This window comes from Balaenoptera borealis, assembly GCF_965194805.1.
Source record: "Balaenoptera borealis genome assembly, chromosome: 20".
Taxonomy (NCBI): domain Eukaryota; kingdom Metazoa; phylum Chordata; class Mammalia; order Artiodactyla; family Balaenopteridae; genus Balaenoptera; species Balaenoptera borealis.
Window position 1 is genome coordinate 50379307 of NC_138879.1, and position 18137 is coordinate 50397443.

General features: G+C 56.4%; 1 protein-coding gene and 1 long non-coding RNA gene across 4 annotated transcripts in view; one reads left to right on the forward strand and one right to left on the reverse strand.

Annotated features, from left to right (window-relative positions):
• Window positions 1-532: 532 nt before the first annotated feature.
• Window positions 533-9231, reverse strand: LOC309617903. Of its 2 annotated transcripts, none has more exons than XR_014238175.1 (3): window positions 8418-9231; window positions 3692-5470; window positions 533-764 (listed from the first exon to the last, which is right to left on the reverse strand). It is a non-coding gene; the product is annotated as an uncharacterized lncRNA (long non-coding RNA). The 2 variants fall into 2 exon arrangements; XR_014238176.1 differs by having other exon boundaries at window positions 5416-5470; window positions 8418-9227.
• A 43-nt stretch (window positions 9232-9274) lies between these two features.
• PITPNM3 (PITPNM family member 3) overlaps window positions 9275-18137 on the forward strand; it is a 92991-nt gene continuing 84128 nt past the window's right edge. Inside the window, exon 1 of one of the 2 annotated variants that reach the window (XM_082372195.1) lies at window positions 9275-10864. Coding sequence is in view for 1 of the 2 variants with exons in the window: in XM_082372193.1 (XP_082228319.1) it covers window positions 11602-11623 (22 nt within the window). In the remaining variant the exon portion in view is untranslated. Of the gene's footprint in view, window positions 10865-11521; window positions 11624-18137 lie in introns of those variants that run through there. The other variant, XM_082372193.1, reaches the window with a different exon arrangement.

Sequence of the window (18137 nt, forward strand, 5' to 3'; positions counted from 1 at the left end):
CTGGTACAGCCCTCGTCCGGGCGGTACCTGGGCTTTGGCTCTACCTCCCAAGCACTGTTCACAAACGGCCTCTGCCCCGTGCAGGCCAGCCTCAGTGGCAAAGCCAGTGTCCCCGCCCGTCGGTCTAATTTCCTCCTTCGCCTCCTCAAGGCATCATTCTCAGGCAGCCCCTCCCCACGTAGCGTCACGCGGGGCACCAGGGGCCCCAGCTGGACATTTTTCCCCTTGGCAACCTCAGCAGAGAGAAGCCCTTCTCTCCCAGGAGTGCCACGAAGGCTGCAGGGTCACTGCTCATTGGTCTGATGGGCCCAACCCACGTAACAGACCCATCCCCGACCTAATCCCTGTGCTCTGATTGGTCAGATCTTAGTCACATGCGCACCTGGAAAAGAGGATAGATCAGCAGCATCCCAACCGCATGGACTGAACATGGAGAAGCGGCAGCTTCAGAGGAAAACAGAGGCCGCGTTCCCTGAAGCTGGAGAGAGAGTCTGCCGGTGCGCACTACAAAAAATAGCATGTCTTCTTAAGACTAGGTCACAAGACACATTTTAATTTTCACTAACAGTCATTTAAAGTTTACTACATCTATGGAAATCCAGAGATAAGTAAGGCACAGACCCTCGTTAAGCAGAATGAAAATTAAGGTGAAACAGAGGGAAGCAACAGAGCATGGTTGTGCATTCAAAGAAGTGACTCATTTTTATTGAGCGAAGGTTGCAATCCTGGTGGTCTTCATGGAGGACGTGGCATTTGAATGAGACCTTGAAAGAAAATTGAAACTAAAGTAATTATAGAAGTAGGGGAAGGACCCTCCAGGCAGAGGGAACAGCAGGGCAAGGACTGAGCTCTCGAAAGGGGAGGGCATATGTGAATATAATGCGATTAGGCTAAGGTGCTAGAGGGGTTTAGCCAGAGCTGAGACGCCTGCACTGGGAGCCTGTGTGCCTGAGACTGAGTGCATCTGAGGCAGTGAGGAGTGGCCTTGGCAGCTCATGACTCCTGCCGACAAAGAATTTTTGTCCGGCTTCGAGAAGATGCCCTTGAACAGAAACAAGCAGTTTCCCTGGGAGAACGTCCACCCTCACTGCCCTTGAAAGCAGGATTTGCCCCAGATTGCCCCTTGCTCAAGCTTCCTAATCTTTATTCTGTTTCCAGATGGGGGGAGTCTACTGGGAGCCCCAGGCCCCTGCCAAGTGCTCCATCTGTATTTAATCAATCCCTCCTCTGAAATCCAATCCGTCATAAATTCCAGCCTCACAATAAATGTGCCGAGAGGTCTGTAGGGACGGGCTTTTATAGTGAATGAGAAACAGAATTGCTGCCCAAACTATTGAACTGAGAACAATGGGGATCCGAAGGAGGTGCTGCAAGAGGGGCAAATATTGAAGGCTGAGTAGCAGAAGGGGAGCCCGCTGAGCCCCACCCGCCTGGGCCCGCTGCGCCCTCGGCTTGTCCTCAGCCTGGTCTCCTCTCCTTTATTAGCTCTTGGTAATGGATTTTATATCTGCTCAGTGTGACGGAGGAGTCTTGGCAAGCCTCAAAGACCTGCAGAGTTTCCTCCCGGCCCTCCAATGAGAAGCCGGCAGCCTCCGTCAGCCACGTAGGTGGCTCTCCAGCCAACGTTTACTTTAGTGTCAAAAAGAAATTCCAGGCATGTTTGGAACAGATGCAGGGCCCACTAAGCCGTGGGGTCTTTGCGAGGACAATCTAGGCCGGACCTCAGGGTGTCGGCCTTCCCGTCAGTGTTGATCCTGTCGTCCTTGCCTGGGGAGGGCACGCTGGGGCCTGAGATCCAGGCGGCGGGCACTGCTGCAGCCCTGTGACCTATGGCAGGCGTGGCGGAAGGCCACCTTGCTGTGGGAGATCACAGGGATGCGGGCTTAGCTCTGCCAACGCTTCTAATTAACTCACATAATTGTTCACAGGTTAGACATGAACATGCCCCAGACTCCCCACACTAACTCAGGGGGCCTGTCTCCCATCCGCACAAAGGGATTGACGAAATAGGAGTTCTTGCTGTTTTAGTAAAAATCCCTTTAAAAATCTGGAAAAAGCTATGGGCCCTTTCCTCAGAAAACACACACACAGACACGAACACATGTACATACACATACATATACATGCGCACACACATGCACACATACACATATGTGCATGTATCTACACACACATACACACACCTGCAGTGTCATGTCACGGGACTGGCAATCCCCAGATCCAGGCTGGCCTGGTTGCCTGGTTAAGGAACCCTGAACTGAATGATTCTGGGGTCCGGCCTCTTCCCCTGTAATTCTTGTACCTAGAAGCCGTCTAGGTACAAGCTGTGCCCCCATCACAAAGCATTTTCTAACCTCTTACTCTGAGGTAGACAGAGGAGGGTTTATTACCCCCTTTTCTGCAGAGCAGGGACGGGTCTGATAGGAAATCAATAGTGAAAGTGGGGCTCATCAGCTCCACCACTGTTTCCTCTAACTCTTTTAGGCCATGCTCCCTTTTGATGCACAGAAAAAAATCTCATTTCCCCACCTCAGGAATTTCTAATAACTCATGGTGGGGAGGGGAGCAGAAATCTACTGAATCTCAGGCCAAGTTGTTAAATCTTACTCTCTATAGCTTGAAATATAATTTGAACTCTGAACATCATAGTTGTGCTTAATTCCCAAGTATGAAATATTGTAACGTTGGAACATTTAAAACCATACAGCCTGCGGCAGCCTGGACTAAAAAGCACTATGGAAGAACTGACAGCCTCTCCATGTGGTTGTGCGGTTAATCCAGCCCCTTCCCAGAACTTTCCTGCCGGGGACACACCAGGACCCTCGTGCACGGAGGATGCCAGTGCCAGATGACTCTAAACAGCAGACAACAGCACTCTCCTGAAGACTTTTGGAACCCTTAACTTTGGCAAGTCTTCAGGATTGAGTTTTTGGGGGATTGCAGGGGCTATGACATCCAAGAGATGACACAGCCCCCAATACCCAAGTGATTTGGAACTCACGATGCAGCCTTTCATGTACGACACTCCCAGTGCCCTTGGAATAGAGTCCTGGGAATGCAGGAGCCCACCTGCCATGGCGGGATTCTCAGAGCTCCCTCTCCCACTGCTGGAACCTGGGGCATGCTCCCACGTCCCAGCCTTGGCCAATCAGGCCTGGCTTGAAGGAGTGGTGCAAAGATGAGGCTCCTCTAGAACCCACTCAGTGGTGGGGCTGTCCAAGGTGCAGGGAGTGACCCTCAGGCCAAATTGTTCTGCTACGAGATGGCTGTTGGGCTTTACAGTTCTCTGCCCTCTGAGCTGCCTTTGTTCCTGTCTGCTCTCCAAGCCTGTCCCTGCAGCCTCAGCCCCGGCAGCCTCAGCCCCGGCAGCCCGCCAATAAATTCCCTTTGGCTTAAGAGAGCCCGAGTCTGTGCCTGCTACAATAGGAAGCATCCGTGTTGCATGCACACCGTCTGGACCTTGTGTTACTTCTGCAAGCAAATGCTACCTGGGCACCAGCAACACCCCCGCTTCTCCTGGCAGGATGGGGTGGAGGGGGTCAAAGAGAGTAGAAAAGACTCCTTTCCACAAGCCAGCGACACTGCCTCCACCTCCACACAGGAGCGTGAGGAGAGAGGCCTGAGAGATGAACCTGGAGACCCTCTGCCACCAGTGCCCTGTTTTTGACTCCCCGCTTCCCCCCCCTAGTACCTGGGGCCCAGCTTCCCCATCTGTACAGTGAGGTGCTGGGTCAGCTGAGCTGGAGGTGGATGCGGTGAGTGGGGTCTGGAAGTCCTTCCAACTCCAGTTCTGAGTCCAGATACCCTTCAAACTGTCCAGCATCCTCAGAGGCATAGACGAGCAACCTCCCAGCCCCCGCCCACCTAGGACTCACTCCCCTAGGACTCTGAGTCTGAAAACAAGCAGTGTCTTGACCCCTACCTGGCATCGGTCCTGTGTGTCACATTCTGGAGCACAAAACACCCTTCATCCCTCTCTCTCCCTTGTACATTTCATGACCAAAAGTCAAGTCTTCCTGTGAATACTTTCCTTGTAGTCTTTGCCTTCCTGCCTTTAGAAATGGATTTGCATAAAATAACCAGAGGGCATTTCTACAATTGCCTCTTTATTCACCTGCAGCCCTTCCAGGCCAGGATGTTTCCTTGATGGACTGCTATCCTTCAGCCGGTAATTTAATTGGCACCTGCCCAGTGCAATGTCTCCCCCTGTGGTTTACTGGGAGCGGCTGGGCTCGGAAAGGGATGGTTCTGTCTTCGAGAAAGGCCTGGAGTCCCCGGAGCGTCCTTTCGCTCAGCGAGTAATCTAGTATATCTTTAATAAGTGGAGTCAATTCACTTTCAAAACCCTTGTAAAATTCAGCCTTTTAGTCACTCTGACCCGAAGCATTCAAATTCCAATAAGAATAGATAGCCCCAGCAGCACCCACCCACGAGATCCGGCCAGGGGATGAGATCCGGCCAGGGGATACGGGCCGATAACCCCAGGAGGCCTCTGCCCAGGCCAAGGCCGCAGCATCTGTGCCCTGGAGACTCCTGCTGACTCAGCTTCTCCACCTGCCAGAGCATCTTGAATGTGGGCTTTGGAAAACCACGGGGTCAGAGCCCAGCGGAAAGGTTCTGGGAAACCTGTGAATCTAGTATAGACAGGGCAGGGCGGTGAGCTGTCTGAGGCTGTGCCTGGAGTTAGTGGCAGAGCCTCAGCCTCTCAGTTTCCTGTGTCTTGCTTTTGTCTTATTTATTTCTTGTCTTCTTCTCTCTAGAGGTTAAGGTGAGAATCACAGACATCCTAGGGCTTGGGTTGGAATACTTGGTCCAACCACTTACTAGCTGTGTGACCTAAAGAAAGATACCTAGCCTCTCTGAGCCTCAGTTTCTTATCTGTGAAATGGGGACGGTTAGAATAATGCCTCCCTCATTATGTTGCTATAAGGATTAAATGAGGTAACACATGAAAAGTACTTAAAACATTTCCAGGTACATAGTAGTCACTCAGCAAATCTATTCCTGTGATTGTTGTTATTGTGTTGTTGTTACAGCTGGAGAGAAATAGAGCAGATGTGAAGAAGAGCTTCCCAGCTAGCCTAACAGAGAGAGCTGAAGGTTGTAGCAAAGTCTGGAGGCAGAAGGATGGACAGAATGACCCTTTCTCAGGGGTTCCCTCCCCCCAATGACTCTGTCTTGGCTTCTCTTCAGCAGCTGCCTGAGCCCCAGCAGTGTGGGGTCCTCTCTGGGGAGTTAAGACTAATACACTTTGAGATCTGTATCAGCAAGTACAGATGATGCCTCGGTGGAGAGGGCAGGGTGGGGCAGGTCTGCAGGGGGAGCTTATATCACACTCGGGCCATGGGGGCTGCCAGGGTTTATTCCTGTTGAATAGGAGGCCTTTCTCTGCTGACTTCAGCTCAGACTGCCCACCTTCTTCTCCATCCCCTCCTGGGGAGGCATGTGGTGGGTACCACTGTGCTCGGACCTGGAGGAGAGAGAGGAAATTTGTATCACAGGCCGAGCTTCCTGCTCAACGAGGCTGCAGCTGCCCTGTTCTCTCCGTGGGAGACAGGGAGTGTGGAGTGTTCTGAGCGGATGGAGACTGGGCTGGAAGTCAGAACAATCGGGTTCTAAACTAGGACAAGGCCTTTCCCTGCTCTGGGCCTCGGTCTTAATATCCATCAAATGAGGGTATTGGCAGAACTCTCTCTCTCTCTCTCTCTCTCTCTCTCTCTCTCTCTCTCTCTCTCTCTCTCGCAGCTTACTGATGCGGTGATTAGGGAAATCTGCGTGTTCCCAACAGCCCTACAGTTCCAGTGCTGTGTATGTGCCCCAGAGAATCTCTGACACAGAAACCCAGGAAATGCAGGGGATGTTTGTTGCAGCAGCATCTGTAGCAGCGAAGAGCTGTGAAAACTAAATGCCCATCAAGAGGGGATGAGGAAATACAAGATGAGGTCTTATCACACTAGGAAACATTATCATCAAAAGGAACCCGCCAAATCTACAAATATCGGTATGAATAGATCTGAAAACAATATTAAAGGGGGGAAAGTAAGCAGCAGAACGGGCTAGCCATGGTGCCATTATGTAATGTTTTAAATGCTTCCATGCAGGTATATAATGTTTAGGCTACACAGACAGGAGAAAGAGCTTCTCAAGTTAGATGGGAAAAGCACACAGCATTTGGAAGAGAGGAATGGACTGGGGGTGAGGACAAAAAGAGACCAAAAAAAAAAACAAAGACTCTGCTGAGACTGCTCGGAGATGCCATGAGCTGGTAATACCAAATCCTATTATATCCTATTAGGTGCATCTCGGGTTCAAACAAAATAGATAAAGATGGTTTGGGTCTAGATGATTCCCTCAGGACCTTCCAGCACTGCCATCCTGGTACTCAGCCAGCATGGCCAGAGCTGGGACCTTGTAGGGGTCCAGAGCAAGGACCATGCCGAGTTGTGGAGCCTGAGCAAAGCCGTATCTGAAGAAAGGTGTACAAGAGCCCTAACAGGTGTAGATATTCTACTAGGTGCCGATAAAGTCTGTTACATAATCTATTTACATAATCTGCTTGTGATTTCCTGCCTCGTCAATACAGTTACATTAGTAATCAGGACCCACAGGCTGATCTATTGTTTCCTTAGTGCCTTATCATCTATACCTGTGTTTGCTTCTCTGCGTTCTGGAATCTGTCATAAACAAACAATGTTGTGTGGGGGGCCAGGGCAGGGGAGCAACGAGTCTGAGGTCGGAGCTTTGGTACATGCTTGTTTTGGGCCGCTGGCACTGATGCATGTTTGCAGGAGTGTAGACTCCAAGGACCACTCTTGCAGTGCGTTTTAGATTTTCAGCCAGTTCCTCATTTGTATTTGGTCTAAATATAACTTGAAGACAACTCGTCTTGCTTGAGGCCAATCTCAACAGTCTTGACATCAGACAAACGCAAAACACAGCTCCAACTGCAAGCGCTGAAGGAGGAGATAAATTGCTAACCCACTGGGCAGCCTCTTAAATCAGCTCGTCCCTTAGAGCAGTGGCCACATGTCGCTGCCTCCACCCAACCCCCTCTTTTCTTAAAAAATTCTCCATTCAGCCTCTCCAGACCCTCTCTCCAAAATCCCATCTACCAGCACACCCCACTCGGAAGAACAGCGAAGCCAGCTAAACAGCAATTGATGAAATAAAATCTAAACTTGAGCCTCGGGTCATCTCAGCAGTCAAGTAAAATCAGCGGAGGTCTTGTTCAACAGGTTCTGCAAGATGTCTCCAAGCATCTTTTCGAAAATACTGAGGATGCAGGAATGTGAATGTCATCTAGATTTTGAGGCCCACCCTTGTGGGCATAGGGGGGGACCATGGTCTATGTAAAGGTAAAGCATTCAGCTTGGTCTACTAGGTTGGGGCGGGGGGGTTCTTTCCTGGCCAGGGGTTCTTACACAGGGGTCTAGGATTCACCTAAGGGGTCATTTGTGTCGATCTTAAGGGAATCTTCCTGCCTCTGCATGAGATCACAAATGAGACCCTTGGTGACCCAGTGCCTCCTTCACAGGATCTGCTGTGAACGTGAGGCTGTGGTTATTAGTGTAACTGCTGGGAACGGGCCCTCGCCAGCAGGGAGGGGGACAGGCAGGGTCCTAACCCTTCTTGAGGTTGAAGGTGGAAGCACGGACTAGATAAGCCACAGCTCCCAGCAAGGAGAAGAAGAAGAGCTCTAGATGCGAAGGCACATTCTACCCAGCGTCCCGTATGGTGGGCAGAAGTGGGGGGCAGCCTGGTGCGAGAAGGCGATGGTGAGAACAAACCAGCCACTCCCAGCTGTTCTGGAAGGCTCCAAAGAAAAGCATCTATTCCTAGGGCTGCTTTTGTGATTGGGGGCGATCCTCATGGCAGTGGACAACCCCTAAGTTTCTTTAAAGTGTGGGAACCAGCGAGGAGGGGCCCAGAAGGCTAGAGCCAGGGCAGGAGACACTGCAGGGAGGGGAGGCGTTTCCAGCAGCTCGGGTGAGAGAGACCCACGTGACCCCGGCAGAGGCCGAGGGACTCACTGCCACCTTTGCCGCCGGGCTCGAGCTGGCCCTAGTCCTGCCCCAGGCCTCCTCCTGCTGGTGTCCATCAGCAGAGGACAGGGGTAGGTCACTTAACCAGCCCACTGTCCTGCTCCTGACTTCGGTGCAAGTCACCATCGGAGGGCTGGACAGCGGCCACGCCAGGCCCAGCAGGCACTGCAATACCGAACTCCACCGGTTGCAACGTGTCCAAAAAGGAAATGCGTGTAACCTGGCGTGGCTGCCTTTCCACGGGGCCACGTTGGCTCCTGATGACGGTCACTTACCTCTCCCAGTGCCTGGACACCACCTGCCCAGGATGGATACCCAGGCCTTGGGTCTGTCATGTGGAGGAGTCACCCCAGCCATGTCCCTCTCCGCACCCACCTGGACCTCTTCGCTCCATCCACATCTGTGTTCACACTCTCCTGGGGAACAGGTAGCATTGGCCTCTGCACTGTTTTCCCAGTTCTCCAGGCTGGATTGCTTGGCTGGGCCCGGGGGGCAACGGGCTACTCCAGAGGCGGAAGCTGAACAGACTGTGGGCAGAGGAAAGGGTCTGGGCAGCGGGTCCCAGAGGAAAGATCCTGTCTGGAACCCTGACCCCGTCTCTCAGTCACAGAGCTGGGAGGCCCAGGAAGCACCGGCTGACTCTGGCTTCTCTCTCCTGCAGGCAGCTGAGGTCAGCGTCTCTAAATTGCTAGTTATTCCTTTCTTCAATTAAGGACAATTCTTCTGACGCAGGAAGTTAACTCCCAGCAGTTAATCTAATGGCCTTGAGTCCTGATGTGTTTGCTCTATCTGCAGGCAGGGCCAGAACTTCCTTGGTAGCAGGTCACAGCCCACGCATTCAGGAGCTGCCCTGGGGGGCCAGGGCCCCATAGTCCCCGTTGGACTCCAGATCCACGTGGCAGCACTGATCTTCAGACAGGGACTGGGGCTGCGGTGGACGTCCAAAGTGGAGAAGCCACGGATGGATCCCGGAAGTGGGTTGTCACGTGGCAAGCCTCCTCCATCTCTGGCCCACTGTCTTCTCATCTGAGAAATGGGGGCGTGGAGGAGGGTCTGGCTAGATGATTTCTGTAACTCCCATCAACTCGGCATCTCCCCTTACCTGCCCCACCCACCCCCTCCCAAGGGTTTGTGGTGACTGGACAGAGAGGTGGGAGGGGTCTCAGTGCCCACCTCCGGGAGCATCTTCCCTGAGCAGGATGTGTTTGCCTATGAAATACACACACCGCACGCGCGCGCGCAGTGCTGCCTGGAAGTAGGGCCCCTGCCAGACTGTGGTCACTGCTGCCGCTGTGAGCCAAGGGCCCCAGGAGGTGCTCAGGCCCGGGTGTGTCCCCTCTGAGGCTGCTTTATTGGTTCCTCTGTGACAACTCACACCCACAGACCAGGTGGCCGAACTTGGACGTTATCCAGGCAGTCAGGTCTCTGACTGTGCCCTGCCTGCTGGGAAGGGTGAGAACCAGGCCCAAGGGAGAGCACATAGGCTCTAAATTTATCCTGCATAACCACAAGCACCGAACTTTCTCAGCCTCCCTTTCCTTTTGTGTAAACTGGGGATAACACAAGACATCCGAGGGTATTATGTACCGAGTGCCTGAGGGTTAAAAGACATGATATATGTAAAGCCCCGAGCATACCGCGGGTCCACTCATTGCCGCCCCTGCCTCCACCATGCCCGAGTAATGGGGAGAGGCTGCAGGGATTCACTCACACACTCCCAGCTGGTGACGGATGGCACACACCGGCCAAGAACTCTGGCTTCCACCTCGGAGCTTCTGAAATTTTGTCTATCGGTCAGCCCTGCTGTCTGGTTCTGGGATCCAGAACTCTGGGGACTGAGGGGTTCCCTGGGATGTGGGACTTTCAGTGCTAAAACCAGGAGTCTCTGGCAAACCAGGATGGTTGGTCCCTCTTGATGAAGCCACACTAGGGAGTTTAGACAGAGGGCCCTTGGTTTTGTTGAGTGAGGCCCCAGAAGGACCCACAGGGCGGTCATCTGAGGTGCAGATTTCAGCTCAAATGAGGGGAAACCTTCTCACGGTCAGCAGTGTCCAAAGGTGGAAGAACTCTTGCTTGAGGTACTGAGCTGCCTGTCCTTGGATGTAATAAACCAGGAGCTGAAGGGCCACTTGATGGGGATCTGGTGGATGGAGACAAAGCCCTGGGGGGTGGGGTGCTGGGCTAAATGCCCACTGAGGACCCTTTCAGCACCATATGTGCCCCGTTTCCATAGAGGGGCTAATGGGACCCTGGAGTCGGGACACTGGCTACCCTAAGGGTGGAATGATCCTTTTCCCTGGAAGGCGGGTGTGGGACAGGGTGTGTGGGGTGCCTGGCTACAGATGGCAACTGGGCTTTAGCCCTTCCCAGTTCCTCAGAAGGAAGCAGAGGGCATCTTCTCAAGGGATGGTTTGGTGGGAATTGAAAGGTCATCTGAGAGCAGATACCCCCTAGCCCTTTCCAGCAGCAGAGCCAAGCAACCGGCTTTGGGCATGTTGGGAGCTGCCAAAGGCTGGGCAGACATCTGCTGGGCCCACCGACCTGGCCCAGCCTTGAGCTAGGGAGAGGACTGCTCTCCCCTGGGGCCGCCCATCTGGCTACCACCCAGGCGTCACCAAAACGGCTGGCCTTCTCCCGCCCCCTGCTGGGGCTGGGCTGTGGATCCCCAGCCTCCACCAGGCAGAAGCCACAACCCCGGTCTCCCCAGCCTCCACTGGGCCTGTTCACCAGGATGTCTGCGTCCCAGGTGTGGGAAGCACAGGGGGCTACTGCCCACAGCTAGGCTCCTGGCCTCCCCAGACTGCTCCAGCCTGGAATCCCAGGTGGGCTTTACGTGTATTTTACAAGTTCCTTTAGAACTAAGGGCACAGAAATCCCTTCTCCTCTGAGGCTAGTTCAGGTCCAGGTTGTGGATTCTAGAAATGACAGCCTGGAGTTGGCGCTGATGGAGGGGTCCATCTCCTGCCTCTGACCCCTGGAGACACCTCTCTCTTGGCTTCGCGGGAGCCTCCCGGTGCCCGCCCTTCCTTTCTCTCTCTCCTCTCTGCTCTCTGTCACTCTCCAGGTGCCAGGGTCTCGAATCTCCTCCGAATTTCTCTCCCCCTCTCCCCGTCGGTGTTTCGGCCCCAGGGCTGTCTCTAGCGCCCAGTCTCAGTGGCTCTCGCCCCCGACTCGCGGTCCGCGTGCGCATCTCCGCCCGGACCGCAGCGCCTCCGCGTCTCTGCGCCCGTCCGGGGCTCGGAGCGGAGCGTTTCGGAGCGGCGGCCGCGGCCCCGGGCAGGGGTGCGGGCCCGCGGGGGCGGCGTTGGGCGCCTTCCTCCGTCAGTCCCTCCCCGGCGGCGCGGGGGGGCCGGCGCGGCCGCCGCTCGGCGCCTTTAAGGGAGCGGGAGGGAGCGGCGAGGCGGCGGCGGCTGCGGTGGCGGCGGCCGCGGCGAGCGGGGCGGGGGCGCGGGGCGCGGCGCTCGGAGTCCGCTCGCGGCCGGAGGCGGCTGGGCGGCCGGGGCCGGGCTGGGAGCCGCGAGGAGAGCGGGCAGCGCCGCCGGAGCCCGCCGCCCGGGCCATGGCCAAGGCGGGCCGTGCAGGTGAGGGCGGGCGCCGGGAGGGCTGGGCCGCCGGCGGGGGGAGGGACCCGCGCGTCTCGAGGGGGGGCCGCCGGCCCAGGTGAGCCCCCGGCGCAGGTGGGCGGAGGTTCCGGGCGGGCTGAGGGGGCGGCGGCGCGGCGGGTCCCCGGGAGCGTGGAGAGGGGGCTCCGCGCGCCCCGCGCCCTTCCTGCGCCCCCGGTCACCTCGTGGGACACCGCGTCCCCTCGCCGCCGCCCCGCCGGAAAGGGCCAGGTCTGCGGCGCCTCTGCCCAGCCCGGCGGTGGGGAGCGATCGCCGCCCTCCCGAGGCCCTGGGCAGAGCCGGGCGCGGGGACCGAAGGCGAGGTCCCGCGGCCGCCTCGCCATCCCACGCCCCCCAGCGCCAACCAGGACGCGCCCCCTTGTCCGGCCGCTCGCTCTATCCAGGACGCGACAACCCGCCCCCCCCCGCCCCCAGCTCAGTCAGGAGACCCAGATTTCTTCTGGGGAAGGAGGGGTGCCCCGCTCCGCACCGGCTAGTGAGCCGTTCCCCCCTCCCCCCTCCCGGACCCTGGGAGGCAGAGCCTCAGGTGCGGAGGTCTGAAGCGGGGCCTCTTCTGGGGTCCCCAGGGCTCTGCCCTCCCCCAGACACAGGCCGTGTGGCCCGTGATGTGAGGGAGTGGGCGTTAGTCATTCGTTCATTCATTCAGCCAGACGTTCATTCACCAACATCTGCTTTGTGCCAGGCCCCGAGCTGGGCACTGGGACCAGGAGGTGGTGGAGACTCTGCTCCTGTTTGCACTCTCTGGGCCCATGGTGCCTTGGGAGGGCGGCGGAACGACGGTGGCAGCAAGCCTGGACACAGCAGGGCTGGCTTGGGAGGCTGGCATGTGTAAATCCACCGTGAACTCACACCCAGCCTGTGACGTTGGCAGGTGCCATGCCATCCCCTTGGACTCGGCATTGGTCTGGCATGAACCCCACCCTCTACCCACCAGCGATGACAGTGATGGCATGAGTGTGAGTTCGCCCCTGCACACACTTGGGCTGGATACCGCTGGGCTGTGTGTAAATCCACTGCTACCCCACAAATGCTGCCCTGACCAAGGGCCGGGTCCGATGCCCCTGTACATATGCTGGGTGTGTGATTTGGATGCCTGAGAATACACTCCCGTTCTGTCCCTGAGGAGTCCCCTTGGGGTGGGGCTGGTTGTGTGAGACACAGCAAGTACGGAACACATCTAAGCACCCCCTTTCTCACTTCCCTCCCCTTTCCCCCCCAGGCGGCTGGGAAAGGCTGTCTCCCTGGGTCCTTACCCACCCCCGCTCCTCCCATAGGGCACATGGCAGGGTGTGTGTCCCGCCCACTGCCCCCGCGCCTCTGCTGCCTGTGTGTGTGCAAGTACATGCACACCCCTTGCACAGATCACCTGCCCGAGCCCTGTCATCACAACAGCAGTTAACAATTGCTGCTTGTCCGAGGTACCAGGCAATGTGCACAGCCATGCCAGGAGGCAGGAAGTGTTACTCTTCCCTTTTTAAAACATCTGGAAACAGGTTGTCAGAGAAATAGCTCCCTCCAGGTGGCCCAGAGGGTCTGGGCAGAGCCTAGATGTAGACCCAGGCTGTAAGGACTCCGAGTACTGGATTTTCTCCATTGCTACCCTCGTAGGTTGCCCCCCTCCCAGAACAAAGATGCGGTTCCAGCCCCTCCACCTTGGTCTGTGGGTCCTTTGGTCTCTAGACTGAGAGTCCATGGGAATTCGTTCCAGTGACGGGTCAAAAACTGCTCTGCTTCGAGCATCAGTGCCTGGTGTTCTAACATTTTGTCTTTCCTGCTGCAGTTTCGTGCTTGGCCCTTTCCCTCAGGGCAGCACGGACTGCCCTCCTCTGTGGATCAAACCACCCAGGCTCTTCCCTCCCACACTCAGCTGCTGCCCCAAGGAGCCTTTGGGATTGACCCCAGCAAGAGGGGATCGCTCCTCCTCTTCTTAGCTCTTCCGGGCTCCTTTGCATTTTGTAAAGGTCCCTTCTCTTCCTAAGGCTTCTAAGCTCGCTGACTTGAAGACAACTTGTGGTGATGTGTGCACGGATGTCAAAATCTGTGTAGGATGGACTGGTGAGCTTTAGAACAGAGGGAGTCCTCGGAGGTAGGAGCCCCAGTCCCTCTCTTTACAGCTAGAGAAACTGAGGCCCAAGGAAGGGCTGTAACTCAGACAGGAGTGGCTATTCAGGACCATCTACCGTGGATGGACAGGCTGATGGTCAGTGAGAAATGATCAGGTCTTCACTCTTGGGAGGAGAGGGTGCTATTAGAACCAAAGGAGGCTGAAGGCTGTGAGAATCTGGTCTGTGAATGAGTGAGTGTGCTCTCTGACCTGTGAGGTGTTCCGTCTAAAACGGGTCCAGGGAGCCACTGACTAGAGATAGGGGCTTGGGCCTCAGGGCCACCATAGGGCATGACTCCAAGGTCATCACATTGTAGTCTAGTGAATGCGTCCCAGACCTGTGCAGGGCACAGCTTGAGCAGCCAGCCATGGCCATGTCAACTGTGTCACACAGGAGCTGAAGGAAGGCAGTGAAAAGGACTTCCATGCTGCCAGGAGAACCCAGGTACAAGAGAAAATGTAATCAAGTCCTAGAAAGGATGGGATAAAAGGCAGAGGGTGGATCCCCAACGGGCGACTACCAAATCTCTGGGGAGATTCCAGCACACAGAACAGGATCGTTATGGTGCCCCGTGTCCAGTCTTGAGAGAAAAGGCAAGAGGAGGAGAGCCATTGGTCTTGCCCTGAGGGAGCGCTCCGTCTAGTGGACAAAGGAGGAGAGAGGCCTACCTTGGGGATGAAAGTCTGCAGTAGGGAGGTGAGGGCTGGCAGTGGGGAGGGGCCGGGAAATGCACCGAGCTGCGGTGGCAGGCCTCAAGTGCGGTGCAGACAGGGAGGAGGCCAGTGGTGGCTTGAAACAGCGAAGGCCGAATTTCTCTAGAAGTTGGGCCTTAAAGGCTGGCAGAATTTGGACAGGCAGGTGGCAAGGGGCAGGCTTCCACGGGCAGGTGAGGCTAGGAGGGTGGGACGGGAAAGGTGTAGGTATGGCGGGTGGGAATGGGGGTGGGTGGGGAGGAGGTGCCCAAGGGTGGAGAAATCTGTCTGGCTGGGGTGAAGCGTCCCTAGGGGGGTGCAGAAGGCCGAGAGGAGCTCCGGAGAGCATGGAGGATGGGAGGGTTGTGTAAGGCTTGGGTGTTTTGACAGATCCCTCTGGCTGCTCCTGGGGGGGCAAAGCGAGGCCAGCCTGGCAGGGCTGTCTTAGTTGGGAAGAGTTTGTGCTGGTTCTTGCCAGCCGCACGGCCCCTCCCTTCCTCCCTGGGCCCCTCTACCCGTCCCTCCACACCCCAGCATGCTGGCAGGGGTGTCTGCCCGCCCAGGGGCAGGGCAAGTGGAAGGCCCCGCCGGGCAGGAACAGAGACAACAGCCAAGAGGGTCTTGGAACCTCTCAGGCTGGGCCAGGACCATCTGGAGAGGCTGGGCTGGGGCCACAGGGCTGGGCCTTCCAGGCTGGAGGGAGGAACCAGTTTATTTGCTCCCAGGTGTTGGCCTCTGCTCTGAGGGGCGGAGCCAGAGGGCTGGACTGTATCAAACCCAGTAATTCGAGTGAGTAAAATACTGATCCTATAGTGGCAGAGCTGAGAGGACGCTTCCAGAAACTCATGTTCAAAGCCCTCACCATGAGGGGACACTGGGGCCTGGGGTGTGGGGTGTAGGTATTTGCCCAAGGCCACAGAAAAAGGTGGTGGCAGAGCTGGGCCCAGAACCTGTGTTTCCAGAGTTTTGGCTGGGACCTTGTTCTGCTGAGTCAGCTGCCCCCTCACCATCCCAAAGCCAGACCTTCTTCTGGGCCCCCTGCTTCACGGCTCCCAGGTGGTGGTGTGGGGAGTGGCCGGAGCTCTCAGAGGACAGAACATTTGGAAGCTTCGGAAAGGGACCAACTCTGGGATTCTCAGGACTTTGGGGAGGTGCCAGGAGATTTGAGGCACGACTCAGAAACTCCCAGGCCGAGGGTGCTGGGATGGCTTCGCTGTGTATCTGGGGAAGAGCATCACGTTTCTGCGTGGAGATTGCAAATGCACCTTTTCAGGTTCTTAGGGAGAAGGCTAGCGCCATATCAGATGACCGTGTCCCAACTCAAGGCCTTTCGAAAACTCTGCCTCCAGGAAGCCTTCGGGGCCTTCCGTGCAGTCGGGGAAGTGCTGGAGCTTGGGCCAGTCTCTGGTTCCTCTGCTGAGTTACCTGTCACAGCAGCCGACCTGGCAGGCCCCAGCAGGCCCCAGATTGAGACCCTTTGCTGCCTCTTAGCCCTGGCTGTGGTGTGGTGTGGTGAGTCAAAGACAGTACAGTTAAAACAGAGTCCTACCCCCAGTGCATGAAGCCCCAGTCCTAGCTGGTGTTCGAGTGGTGGAACACAGAGTATGAGGACATGGCTAGGCCCCCTTTGCTGGGGCCATGTCTGTGTTGGACTGGCCAGAAAGTGGGATGTTTTCTCATATACATCTTAGTATACAGTGGTAATTCATGGCTAGAAGAGGCTTGGAGATCTTCTGGTCCTACCTGTTAATTATGCAAGTGGGAGACCGAGGCCAGAAAGGCAAAGGGTTTTTCTCTGAGCTCTGGTGTCTTCAACGACAGAGGGTGTGAACTCCCAAGACCAGTGAGGCTTTGAGGACTGGGAGCTACTCAGTAGGATCTGGGTGCCTCCCAGAAATCCTCTGGGATTCCAGGCTTGGGAGAGGGAGGGAGAGGGTCAGGGATTATCACGAAGTAGGGCTGATGTTATTCCCATTTTATGGATGAGAAAACTGAGGCCTGGCAATGTTAAGTGTCTGGTTCTAGGGTCACACATAAAGTCAGAGGCAGAGCTGGGATTAGAACTTAGGTCTCGTCTTCTCTGGGATTCAGCATTCCTAGGAGTTGGACTGTGTAACAAAGAACAGACCTGGCTCTGTCACTGGTTGCCCTTGAACTGCCCCTCTGGCCTCAGTTTCCTCATTTGTAAAAGGGGAATGGGAAGGAATGAGTTCGGGGGACAGGACAGCTCTGAGTTTGCGCCAGCTCAAACATTGCTCTCTTTTCCTTCTTGGCCTCGCTCCCCACTGGCTTTACTGTGCCTTTTGGGCCCTCACCTCCTCCCTTCTCCTCCCTCACAAGGGTGGTGGGAATGGGAGGACAAATGGGGAGCTGAGGACCAGGACATGGAGAGCACCTGCCTCTTGGGGGTCCCGGGGCCCCAGCCTATCACCAGATCTGCAGCCAGGAGCCACGTGGAAGGGGGCAGCCCGGGCCCCCAGGGGAAGGGCTGGGAGTGGGAGGGGGGAGGAGAGAATGCATAACAGATGAGTCTGGAAATCAAATGGGATCTGAGCTCCCCACCCACTCCCTCAAATCTCTTTATACTCCCTCTTCTAAAATTCTTGTTTTCTAAAGAGGAGGGAAATGCTACACTGCAGCGCCTTCCGCAAACGAATGGGCGCCTTAGTGAGTCACTCCGGAGGTAAATGCCACCTCCAGGGCCCCACGTCTGCCTGCCTGCGGAGGCCTGCACAGCCGTGTGGCCACCGGGGGGCACGCGTGTGAGGTGCCCCTGCCTGTCAGCGGCTGTGGGTGGGCGCTGGGTCCCTGCAGTGGGGCCCTCACCCCGCCCCCTCCAGACTCTCCCCAGGGTGGCATTCGTGAGGTTCACTCGCAGATGGGGTCACGGCTCAAGCTGGGGCCCGGCTGAGGCTGGGGGTGGCACGTAGGGACTTGGGCTGTGACCTGAGTGTGGGGTGACTACAGGACCTGCGGGGGAGGGCGTTGTGGTTCTGGGGCGGTCAGGGCTGGCAGCGGGGCAGGTGCTAATGCATCTGCCTCTGGAAACCGGAGTTCTCGGGCGTCAAGCTGTTCTCTGCAGGTGTCCTGGTGGAGGGATGTGTGTGTGCTTGTCTGGAGCCTCACCTTCCGCTTTGAGGGTCAGCCTGTTAATTTGCAGACCTGGGGCAGGGAAGGCCAGCGAGGTGTTCCCCCTCCCAGATGACCCGCTGTTCAGGGGGGAGGGGAAGTAGCCGTCTGTTAGCCGGGGATGCCAAACAAGGGTTGAAAGCAAAAATAGAAACGCATTGGGTTCTGTCTGGGAGGGGCGTTGAGTTCTGGTGGATCTGAGAGGCAGCTTCTGAGCTGTCTGCCGCCGATGCTGTGTTTGCTCGGCTCAGTATTTGCAGAGCACGTCATGTCCTGCGCTCCTGACCTCCTCGGGGATAGATCTAGGTGTGCAGGAGCCGGGCTGCGGGCTGGAGGGCCTGCAGCTGTTCCACGAATTTGTCTTTGGGGGGTTTGGGGCGGCTGTGGCCGTGGTCCAGCTTGCTGCCCTCCTGATTAGAACTCCCTTTGGCCTGCCATACCCGCCCCCGCCCCCTGCCGCCGGCCCTCCAACTTCCCACCTCCCGTGAGGCTGGTCTCAGCTGAGCAATTCTGAAATCATCCCTTGTGGTAAAAGGAGCTATTTTC